At 40.3% G+C, this 12,162-nt stretch overlaps 1 protein-coding gene across 5 annotated transcripts in view; it reads right to left on the reverse strand.

Annotated features, from left to right (window-relative positions):
* Window positions 1-1,743: 1,743 nt before the first annotated feature.
* The window catches only part of slc4a7 (solute carrier family 4 member 7), an 86,319-nt gene continuing 75,900 nt past the window's right edge, over window positions 1,744-12,162 (reverse strand). For 4 of the 5 annotated variants that reach the window (XM_036558262.1, XM_036558261.1, XM_036558264.1 and 1 more), the window contains 2 exons: window positions 7,127-7,222; window positions 1,744-5,534 (listed from right to left, as the gene is read on the reverse strand). In XM_036558262.1, coding sequence (XP_036414155.1) covers window positions 5,456-5,534; window positions 7,127-7,222 — 175 coding nt within the window. In that variant the 3' untranslated portion in view covers window positions 1,744-5,455. Of the gene's footprint in view, window positions 5,535-7,126; window positions 7,223-10,223; window positions 10,276-12,162 lie in introns of all 5 variants that reach the window. The other variant, XM_036558263.1, reaches the window with a different exon arrangement.

Here is a 12,162-nt window from a genome sequence, read left to right on the forward strand (position 1 = left end):
AAAGTATTTTATGTGGAAATTTGATTTTGCTTGTTTTTTACTGTTTATTTTCAGTGTATTTTATGAATAAAGTTGTTTGTAATTTTGCAGTTTCCTATTTTTACTTACCTTACAAAAGTGCTGAGAGGCCATTTTATTAAATAAACCTACTGTTCACGTTCACCGGTCAGGCATGACATTCTGACCACCTCCTTGTTTCTACACTCATTGTCCATTTTATCAGCTCTACTTACTATATAGGTGCACTTTGTAGTTCAGTTACAGACTGTAGTCCATCTGTTTCTCTGATACTTTGTTAGCCCCCTTTTACCCTGTTCTTCAGTGGTCAGGACCCCCATGGACCCTCACAGAGCAGGAACTATTTGGGTGGTGGATCATTCTCAGCACTGCAGTAACACTGACGTGGTGGTGGTGTGTTAGTGTGTGTTGTGCTGGTCTGAGTGGATCAGACACAGCAGTGCTGCTGGAGTTTTTAAACACCTCAGTGTCACTGCTGGACTGAGAATAGTCCACCAACCAAAAATATCCAGCCAACAGCGTCCTGTGGGCAGCGTCCTGTGACCACTGATGAAGGACTAGAGGATGACCAACACAAACTGTGCAGTAGCAGATGAGCTATCGTCTCTGACTTTACATCTACAAGGTGGACTGACAAGGTAGGAGTGTCTAATAGAGTGGACAGTGAGTGGACACAGTGTTTAAAAACTCCAGCAGCACTGCTGTGTCTGATCCACTCGTACCAGCACAACACACACTAACATACCACCACCACGTCAGTGTTACTGCAGTGCTGAGTGATATATTCACATATAAAGATACTAATACTGCACTTGAATAAACTATTTTGTGAGGGTCCCCTCAGTTCCAGAGCTGCTGCTTATTGTTTATCAATGGAGAGTATCGGTCAGTGAGACCGAGTCCGACTTTATTAAAATTTTTTAATGATTTGGTGAAAACTGGTTAAGCAGCTCAAACGTCTCTGTTATGAATGAAGAAATTAACTCAAACAGCTGAGCTGAAAGCAGATGTGTGCAGATGTGAGGCTCACTGTGGTGGGAAAACCAACACAGCATATTATCATAATACTTTACATGCTAATATTGTATCGATACACCGACACCAAATATCAATATTTTTACTGTTATTTCAGTCATTTTAATGAATTTTAGTTTGCTTTTTTGATCTTACCCTCCTTTTGTTTTATTTATCTTCTTTGGATTTTAACTTTTACATCTTAGTTACACTTTGATTATTGTTTTATATTGTCCAGTTTTTTTAATATGTATTTTTATTATTGTTTCATTTTTTAAATACCTGATTTGAGTCATTTTTATTATTTGAGATGTTCTTCAACATTATCACTCCCTTTTTCCTGGATGATAAAATGGTTCTTCAGACTGATGGAAATGTGCTGTATGTGGTTCTACATGAAACCTTTTTGAAAATGGTTCTAAACAGCACCCAAAGGGGTTCTTTACCTGTGGCGAAGTCAGGCTTGTAACAACTGAAGAACCCTTTCGCCACTTAATCATACAAAGGGTTCTTCTGAGTGTTCATGGTTACAAACAGAACCTTCAACCCTTGAAGCACCATCTTTTTAAGCGTGCAGTGCTGGTGGTACCGTGTGACTGGGGGGGGTCCTGAATCAGACGCAGCGTCACTCAGATCTGCGCTGCTGTGATGAATCGGTGTCTCTGAGCTCGTGCGGTCGTGTCTGTGTGAAGGTCAGTGAGGAGACGCTGCTGAACAAATTCATCTTTATTGCTTTAACAATTTCAGAGACATTACAAAAAATAGTTCTTCACTTTCATCTAAATAATACATGTTTACTGAGTCTAAACTCGTCTGTCCTCTTCTGAGTATTTCTGCCTCGATTTGATCCGAAATCTGTAAAATAATCTGAGCTGAAATGAAGCGTTGAGTTTACAGGGTTTACAGGGTTTACAGGGTTTACAGGCCACAGCAGGTGAGGATATAAAGCACTTCAAACACTACGGCAGCAATACTTGTTCCGAGTCCCCGAGGGAAGACGCACTTAACAAAATAAAAGTCCTGTCTGATTCTCGCTACGACCTACAGGACTCAGCAACTGAATACAAAACTGATTTTCATCGTCAGGATCTGAAATATAATAATCTAATAATCATCTTTACGCTGAGGATGATGGGAACATGGCTAGTATAAACTTCGCAGCTCTCTCTTCTAACCTAACCTTTAAATACCTATTAATAATCTCTAATCAATAATTTAATTACAGTCCAAGATTGTACATCTCTAACTTTACAAAACTACAGATAATACAAATAAGACTTATTAAAACTAAGGATTTCAGATCATTTCTGGGCTTTTATGAACATCAGGCACAAAAACGGACTTGGTAAAAACCCCTGACCGCTGTGGCGTCCGTGCGCAGCGTGAAGCTGTGAGGTCACAGACTGAAGGCTCGTTTGGGCTGATGGGACGTGGACACGCGGTGAGAGGAGAGGTTCCTGAGATTCTAAATCAGCGGTCAGGAACCGTCTTCCTGGACGTCCAGCCAACAAGTTTCAGCTTTAACCTCTAATATAACACTTAGCTCTCCTGATACAGCTATCTAGAACATAAACAGAGCGACTCAGAGAGGTTTGGTGTGAAATGGTTCAGAGTTCTTTACAGTGGTGGTGATAGGGAACCAGGGGTCGCCATGACTACAACACAGATATAGACATTTTATTTACTATCCAGAACCACCAGTGAACCTACACGAGTCTTCTGGGTTTATATGGAATGGAATTTATTTTTTTATTTAACATCTTTATTTATACAGTGAGGGCCGGTTTCCCACCATGAATGCAGAATGTAAACATTATTCTATATTTCATAACCTCAGTCCGAATATGTAAACAGCCCATTTTTAATTTATTGTTTTTGTGACGTCACCAAGACCAACACATTTACACACATACGCCTTTTCTGCCTACAGCAGTTTAGCCCCGCCCACTCACACTGAAGTGTTTCAGCCTCAACTCCTTTTTGAATGAAGGCACAGCCAATCAGAACAGAGCTCATTTACACGTCTCAGTGTTAAAGGCACAGTAACAGAATCTGCGAGGCTGAAAACGTAGAAACACAAATGTTAAGTAAACTTTACAGATAAAACCAAAATGTAAGGAAAATGTAGGATACGGGCCCTTTAATCTCTTCAGACATCTGGTTCCTATCACCACCACTGTGAACAGTTCTGACTCAGTATATTTATCTAGAACAGAGCGTTTCACACCAAACCGCTCTGAAGGACTCTGTTTACGTCTGAATCGTTTAATGAACCGTTTAATTTATTAAATCGGTGTAAAACTACAGAAATAATCAACAGCAGCTCTGATCTGAAAACAACAGCTGAACCAGGCGTCAGCAGGTCAGCAGTTGTCCAGCAGCAGGGTTACTGACCGCTGCCATGAGTGGATTAAGTACAAGTGGAATACAGTAAGTATTAGGACTAAGTATCAGGACTAAGCATGTGATGGTTAAAGTACCTAAAGTGCAACACAATTACAGAGAAGAGACGAAATTGCAGACCAAAACTCCCTCCAGGCTTCCGGCCCGACATCCTCACCGCGACGCAGCTCCGAATAAATTAAACCATTAAACGATTAACGAACACTAACGAACCGGAAACTAACGAACACTAACGACACAGACTCAGTCCCACGGGCCGAGCGCTCCGCTGGACGTAAACTGGCTAACATGGCACTGAAGGTTTACAGCACTGCTCAGATATTTAAAGCGACAGGTCAGTGACCCCCCCCTCAGTCTACTGAGACGTGTTTGGTGTCTGAAGGTCGCTTCTTTAGTTTTAGCTCTGGAGCTATGAGACTAATGTAGATAATGAGTAACTTGGGGAACATATAACCGATTTTTCTGACCAATGGCGTAACGGTGATTTAAACGGTGATTTAAACTGTGATTTTTTAAGAACAGGCCTGTTATTTCGGGCAAGAACATCAGAAAATCCACCTTTTCCAGCTCGAGGCCTGAAGGCTGCCAGCTGCTGGTGGTTGTGATGTCACAGCACATTAGTGTTTTGCTTAATAATTAAAATTGCGATTGTGATATAAAACGATTCATCTCTCAGCCCTAAATCAACAGGCTAACCGCAGCGTAAATAACAACAAACTTGGCCCAAACCTGTTAGTAAATTTGCTCTGACCAGACTGTAACTGCTGCGCCGTTTAAGGTGGAACGGAAACTCTGAATAAGAAGCTGGTGAATGGAAATGACTCTACTGTTAAAATGTCCTGTTCCAGCTTAAATAGTGAAGCAGTTACATGTAAATGCTGCACCACTTAAGGTGGAGCAGAGAATCAGAATTAGAGTAATACTCTTTCCTGATAATTATCTTTATTTATAGAGCGCTGTTTATGCCGGTGGCAGCTCAAAGGGCTTTACAGACAGTGGATAACACTTAACAGCAAAACAAGTAATTATGAGTGCTAATTAAAAATCATAAAAAGAAAAATAAGGGGGGGTTGTTGACACTATTTGTCTGCCTCAGACCTAAATCATCACTCACTCGCCTCAAACCTAAAGAAGCACACTGTATTTTGGGGTAAAGCGGAGGAGACGGTGTAAATATGGTTATTTTGCTAATATATAAGCATGGAAACTGTTTATTTGTGTAAAAGTGCTCAAATATCTGGTGAATCTGCACCGTTTGGTTTAAACGACTCTTTGTACGCGTTTCTGCGTTAAAGCGTCTACATGGCATCGTACAGTCCAAACCCACAGTGAGCACAGTGCCTAAAACACGCCTTTAAAAATAAATAAAATAGTAACAATAATAATAATAATAAAAAATTATGATCAGACAGAGTCGCATTTCTCCCGTGATGCTGGTTCTAAATGAGACGGTACCTGTAAATTCACTCTCTGAGGCGTCTAAAGAGCTTTTAATGGAGTTTGATGTGCACTGGCTCTAAACAGTGAAACAACCAACCTGGACGAAGCTCCGCGGAAACGGTACCGTAAGAAAGATCACGCTAACCGAACAACGTCACTCTAAAACGTCTGCTGCCTTTTAATGACTTTTACAACAGAAATAAGAGGCGGGAAGTCGCAGCTTCCCTCAGACACTGAATTAAAATAAAGCGGTAAAAGGCAGAAGCGTATGAGTCTGAGTTTACAAAGTAAAAGTCCTGCCCCGATTCTGTATCGTCTATTTGATTTGGATCATCGATTCTGAGCTAAACAGCAAATGAAAAAATTCTGGGAGGACTTTTACTTTGTAAACGTGAACTATTCACCTCTGCTGAAAATGAAAAGAGAGCAGGTTGGTGTGCTAATAAAACAAAAACGTACAGGAGCGTGAACGGAATCTGTTGCCTGGTCTCATTCAGGTCCTCCTGCTTTTTGCCCACACTGAGGGTCAGCCAGGTGCTCGAGTGGACCAGCGGGGGGGCGCTCTCTCACCACCCCGCTATCATAACGACGTCTCCGTGTCCACGAACTTCTGTCCTTCTTCGTCTTCCACGCTGATCTGGATGCTAGCGCTCTTCTCGCTGTGAGAAACAGACGCTGTGATTAAACAGGTTTGAACCGTCAGCATCGTTTATTAATTTATTTACACTAATAAATTAATAACGCACGTTTGGGGACGACGAGCTTTTCAAAACGCTTTTAATAAACATTACATTTCCTAAATTAAATGGAGAGATTCTGATATTTGTCTTTGTGAAAAGCTTCAGGGGCACCAGACTAATGTCCACCTCCAAAGGTGGGAAAGCAGCCTGGCCCGAACAGAACCAACAGAACTTACGGTTCTAGGTCTAGTTCATCTCCCTCCGCTCAAGAGCGACAGCTGGAACCGTTATAATAACTGTGATTAATATTTTAATCATTTTATGTCACTCTAATGTGTCTAATTTGGCTAATTAGCTATGTTGCTTGCTAGTTAGCTTAGCTTACTGGCTAATATGAAGCGATACACTGCAGTTCTGCTCTGTCTGTCTGTAATTACACAGAATCAGATTTTTAATATAATGGATTTTTATTTGAAGACAAATTAAAATGAAGAGTCTAGAACTCATCCTGTGGCCTGAGCTCCATACGGACGAGCTGCTCTCATCAAACATGAACGGCCTAATCTAACAAGCTAGCGTATCTAGCTAACACAGTAAAACCTGGCTAGCTAACGTAGCTAATGATGCTCCATGTAGTGCTACATAACACATGCACAAGCTAACAGCTAATACAGTAGTGCAAGCTTTATAAAAATGTTGCACATTTAGTTATAATAGTATAATAGTTCTGTACAGTATGCAGTTATATATAGTTTACATATTTAAATCAGTTCTATTAGCCTATAATTAAGCTCTCAGACTTCCACTTTATTCTTACTGCACTTTATTTTTAGCACTGCACTTCTAATCTGTACGACTCTTAGTGTCTTATTCATGTTCATTTTCAATTTTATTTTTTATTAATTTTAAAATAAATTTAATTTATATTATATAATATATAGCCCTGTGATGGACTGGCGACCTGTCCAGGGTGTATCCTGCCTTCCGCCCAATGACAGCTGGGATAGGCTCCAGCACCCCACCGCGACCCAGAAGGATAAGCGGTTTAGATGATGTATGTATGTGTGTATATATATATATATATATATATATATATATATATATATATATATATATAAATAATATATATTATATATTAATTATTTTTATTTATTATTTTATTATTCCACTGTAAACAAAACTTAAACACTTTGTCTTTTATTAATCTGACTTTGCGCAGCCCTGCATTAAAACATTAAATTACATTTTTACCGATGCCTAAACCCTTAAATTCGGTTCAGACGACGCTGTGTCCCCAGACGTTTGATATTATAGATGATACTGTAAGGACATACAGAAAGATAGAAACTCTGATGTGAAACTTCTTAATCAGCCCAGATCAACAGGTCTGTGATGAAAGTTTGGTCGTCATAGCGACACTGTGGGTCTCCAGGCGATTAAGAGCGTTTACATCCAGAACACAGGGCCAGGCCGAACACACAGACATGCAGAACGCAGGAGAACGTGGAGACGAGGAGAGGAGGGAGGATGAAGAGGAGGAGGAGGAGGAGGATGAAGGTTAGAGGAGGTACCTGGCTCTGGCTTTCAGAGCTTTGGAACTGGCCACAGCTTTCCAAACGGAGGTTTTGGCCATTTCGTCAGTAATGTTGACCACAGACGGGTCAGCGCTGCAGGGGGGTCACAACACAGCACAGCTGGTCAGCACGGTCACACACTTACACACACATGCTTTAAACATTAAAGTGATAGTTCAGCTGAAAAATCAACATTACCCCAAATGTGCCTGAATTCCACCTTAAAGAGGTTTTAAAGAGGCTAATGTAGCTAACAAGCAATGGAAGTGTATACACCACCAATTAGCATGATGCTAACTGCATGACAATCATCACACACTCGCCTCAAACGTGTTAGTACAGTCGGGTTCCTATCGGCCAGCTTCAAATTTGAACTTTCCGTTCCACCTTAAATGGTGCAGCAGGTACATTCTGGCGCCTGAGGCCATTTAAGGTGGAACAGACAATTTCAACAGGAAGCCAGCTTAGCCTCCTGTCCTGAGCTGCAGTAACTGCTGCACCATTTAAGGTGGAACGAAAGATTCTAATAAGCTGAACAGGAAGCCAGTTTGAGCTTCGTGCCTCCAGCCGTGTGGAACTGCTGAGTAAATCTAACAGAGGAGAATCCAGATGTTCTCTATGTCAGTCGGCCGGAAAACAGACACGAAGAGTTTTACTGTACTCCTGTGTGATCCAGCTGACACGCCACTGTAATTACTGAAGAGCTTGGCTAATGCAGACAGTTTATGTATCATATACATATTTATACATATTCTATAAAATCTCATCTCATCTTTATCTTGTTTAACCGTCCAGCACTGAGTCAGTCACTTTAAACGGCCTTCAGACTTTAACCAGAGCGCAGGGACTGTTTACTGATTACATAATAAATATGTCTCTAAACATCAGAAGTGTTTACTCATGCAGATTTACAGAGAACACACACCTGCACACTTCACTGTTGATTTCCTTAATGTAGCATAATGGAAAAAAATAAATCATATAATAACTTTTGCACAAACTACATTTTCATTTTATGCCTCCAGTGTGTTAAATTCACTAAATAAACAGTAACTGTGCACTAAACTGTGCAGAAGCGTGTCTCAAAAAAATCACAAAAAAACATGGACCGGGGTGCCTAAACTTTTGCACATGACTGGGTTAACAGCAACCTACCTTTCAGTTCTTATGCTCTTAAAATGAAATATTAAAATGAATAAATGACAACACAAAAAACTATATGTACAGTTCAAATCAGAGGCTGGTGAATAAGAAGCTGACGTCCATGTTCGAGGCGAGTGTGTGATGACTCAGGCATGCAGTTAGCATCATGCTAACTGGTGGTGTATAAGCTCTAAAACTAAAGAAGCGAATTTCAGACACTGACACTTTTGAGTAATTTGACTTTTCAACAAACTCTCGCTTTAACAAACATTTTCCACACGTTCTTCCCCATCGCTGGTTCTCCGGTACACAACGTCTGACGGTTCTGTGAGTAAAGCAGCAGAACAACCTCAGACGCGTCCGTCTGCACCACAGCAGCGGCAGCGGAGTGAAATCCAGAGCCCAGAGGAAGCTCCTCATCAATAAACATCAATAAACATCACTAAACATCACTAATATATCATAATATTCACTGATAGAGTCCATTAATAATGACTGTCAGCTACAGCAGCTGGAGCCCCGCCTGTGACAGTCAGGAGAGAAATCAGAACAGCAGCCAGTGAACAAACTGAACACTGTGTTTCGTATCGTGATATTTGTGTATTTGTTACACGTCAAATGAACTCTGTACGTTCTGCGTTCTCTGTAACGGAACATGTTCTGTCCTGGTTAGCGCAGACTGAGCACCTCGGTAGAGAGCTAACAGACTAACGGGCTAACAGGCTGTTGGAGAAGGGTCTGTACGCAGATCTCATTCCCGAGGCTTACCTCTCCTGTGGCACCTGTCTGAGGCCCCAGAGAGAAGGTGGCACTGTTGCCATTATTGCCATCTAGTGTCGTGGGGTGGTACTGCAAGTAGAGTTTTCTGAATAAAATCGTTTTTAAAATGAGCGATTTTATAGTGTTGCTATTAAAACACTTAAGCCAGCATGTTATTATTAAGTCCAATAAGTAAACAAATACATGATTTTGTTGACAAAAGAGATGCTTTAAAAGTAAACAACTGAGAAAATAACGCTTGCTAGCAATCAAAACAGCTAGCTGGTTTTCTTAGTCTGAATGTTTTATAATAAATATAAACGTTGCCTAAACCCAGTCAAGCCTGATGGAGGTTCTGAGAACAGCCTCGGTAATACTGGCTGGGCAGTTCGCTAATCAACCATACCGATATTAGAATTCCACAAATATATATTTGTGTCGTGAGTTTGGTGTACGTCTAAATATACCACACAATCGTATCAAAAATACGAAAAAGAAAGTTGTTTTGCAGCTTTTATTTACTTTGCAGCTATTTTCGCTTGCTGTGTAGTTTCGCCATGTTGGATTTCTTTTAAAAACAATGTGACATCATCATCAGATATCCAGCCTGGCACTGTCGGGCTAACGGGCTAACAGACTCCAGAGACAGACTTCATTTTAAACCCTTCCTGAACGAGTTGCTGTACAACTGAACAGAAACGTGCAGATTTATAAAGTATGTTAAACATTTGAAATGTCTGTATTTAAACTAGAGATGCCATAAAATGTAAACATACAGCACTTCTAGCTTGATGCTAATATAATTAATATAAATAATAATATAAAGGAACTCCACAGACATGCATTTCAGAAATTGGCATCATGCTGAAGGTAAAGGGTTAAAACGGCTGTTTAGAAGGTGAGTGTTGAACTTTCTGCGTTAAACATCACTATTTAATGAACTCTGACTTTCATGATTCGATCTGATTTTCAGATTAAATTAAAGTAACAGCCTTTTATCCATCTAGATTTCAGCTCCTGTATTTGAGCTCCGCTCTGCTGGACACTGAGAGCCATTAAAGGGCAGATCAGCTGCATGCGGTCAGGCTGAGACGGTTAGAGAACAGCCTCGCCAGCGTTAATCACACCGAGAATCAACATCAACAACATCACAGCAGTTCAGTCAGAGCTGTGGGGTAAACGAGAGACCAACCGCTCCTCTGGGCTCCTCATCATACGAGGTGTCGGAGGCTACGCTGTCCGATCTGTCCGAGAGAAACAGCCCAGATAAGACTCTCAAACACACAATAAAGAAATACCCGAGAGTTTAGTCCTGATCTCAGCTGGGTCTGTGGAACACGGCCGACTAGAACAGACGGAAACTTCAACACGTTTATCTGAGATCAGAGAACAGAAACCTGCTGACTGTGAACTCCAATGATGGGAGTCGATGGGCAGATGCAGAGAGAACGACTTAAAGGGCCAATATCACACTTTCTCTGACGTTTATGTTGTTTTATGTACCAAAATCAGTCATTTCTACATTTACATGTTCCAGCCTCTGCTGTAGGTTGAGCAGATGTATATATTTAAATATACGTTATTTTTTGTGACATCACAGACACAGTGAATTCAAAACAGGCTGTTTTGTGCGGGTTAGTTTCCACGTGTGGGCTGTAAGTACTGAGGAGTGAACAGCATGTCTTAAACAATGTTTCCACACTGAGTTGAGTTTTAGTTGAGTTTATTTTTTTCTAATTTTTATTCCAATAATTTCATTTGGCTGATCAAATTCTTAATTTCTTTATTTGATCTTAATTTTATTACTGATTAAATTTATTTTTTTACAGTCCTTCTACTTGATATTTTCACATTTTAGTTTGCCTTATTTTTCCTTTTATGCTGAAATGTATTAATTGGTTTTAACCACTGTATCTTTTGATATGTTTGATTTTACTGTTGATTTGTCCTTTTGTTCTGTTCATTTAATCTTTTTAAACTGATTAAATTCCATTTTATTTTATTTTCATCCCTTTGTGTTGTAAATGTTCGGTTGTACTGAAAATAAGGGTTACCCTCAGCAGATTTCTGAGTGAAAATAAAGGTTGACTGATTGACTGATACGACACCAATCTCTTGAATGAGGCGATATGGGCCCTTTAAAGCTGTGCTTATGAAGTTGAATCGAATTTATAACACAAGTTCAGATAAACATGTTGAAGCCATCTGTGATAATCAACCGTAAACTACAGACACACCAGACACAGCCCAGAGTCCGTATTACAGAAACTTCTTAACTCTGAAATCTGATGTGTTTGGTCTCCATGACAACTGAATTCAGGACAGTATCTATTCCAGAATAACAGTTCCTACCTTCATAATCTCATCATGAACTCCAGATAAGAAAACAGCATCACACAAACATCCTAACTAGACTAAACCTCCTAAATCCTGTCCTAACTTTAGGATGAACCCCAACAGGGTCCTCACTTCTGTTTAAGGTCCGTTTCTATGGTTTTTAGGCAGCTGAGTCAGCAGCATAGTTCACTACCAGCATAATGAGCTCCATTTATTCCTACTGTAAAACGCTGCTTTCACTGTGAGATGATTTTCTTTTCTAACTCTGCGTTTTAAAGATCTCAGACGCTGCAGACTCGATCTCCACCGCCCCTCTGATCACCTTCGTGTGTTAATGTTGATGATGAAATATTACAGTGATGGTGGTGAATAATGAGGAGACGGAGCTGAACGTGTGTCTGTTTATTAGGAGGAGTAACGTTAGCGCGCTCGGCTAAAGCGTTTGGGAAATGGAGACTGAAACTGGGGAGCGGCGACGCTCTGATAAACAGCAGGGGGCGCTCTCACAGTATTCACAGCTTACAGTTTATCACACTTTAGTTCTGCTTGAGCTTTGATTACGTGTTTTCGTTTGAGCTGTGTGTGTTTGGTCAGTTGCTAAACAGACAAGACAACTTTGAGTAGTTTAAGATTTCCTAACTGGTGATAAGATGCTGTAAGATCAGACCAAATTCCATAATAAGATCAGATTTGATTCTGTAATACGAATTTGTGTAATATATTGTGAATATTTGTGTAAAGTTTCATCCGACCTGTCAGATCTTAAGATTAAATGATAAGATGTTTCTGTAATA

This window comes from Colossoma macropomum, unplaced genomic scaffold, assembly GCF_904425465.1.
Source record: "Colossoma macropomum unplaced genomic scaffold, Colossoma_macropomum, whole genome shotgun sequence".
In the NCBI taxonomy this organism is placed as follows: Eukaryota; Metazoa; Chordata; class Actinopteri; order Characiformes; family Serrasalmidae; genus Colossoma; species Colossoma macropomum.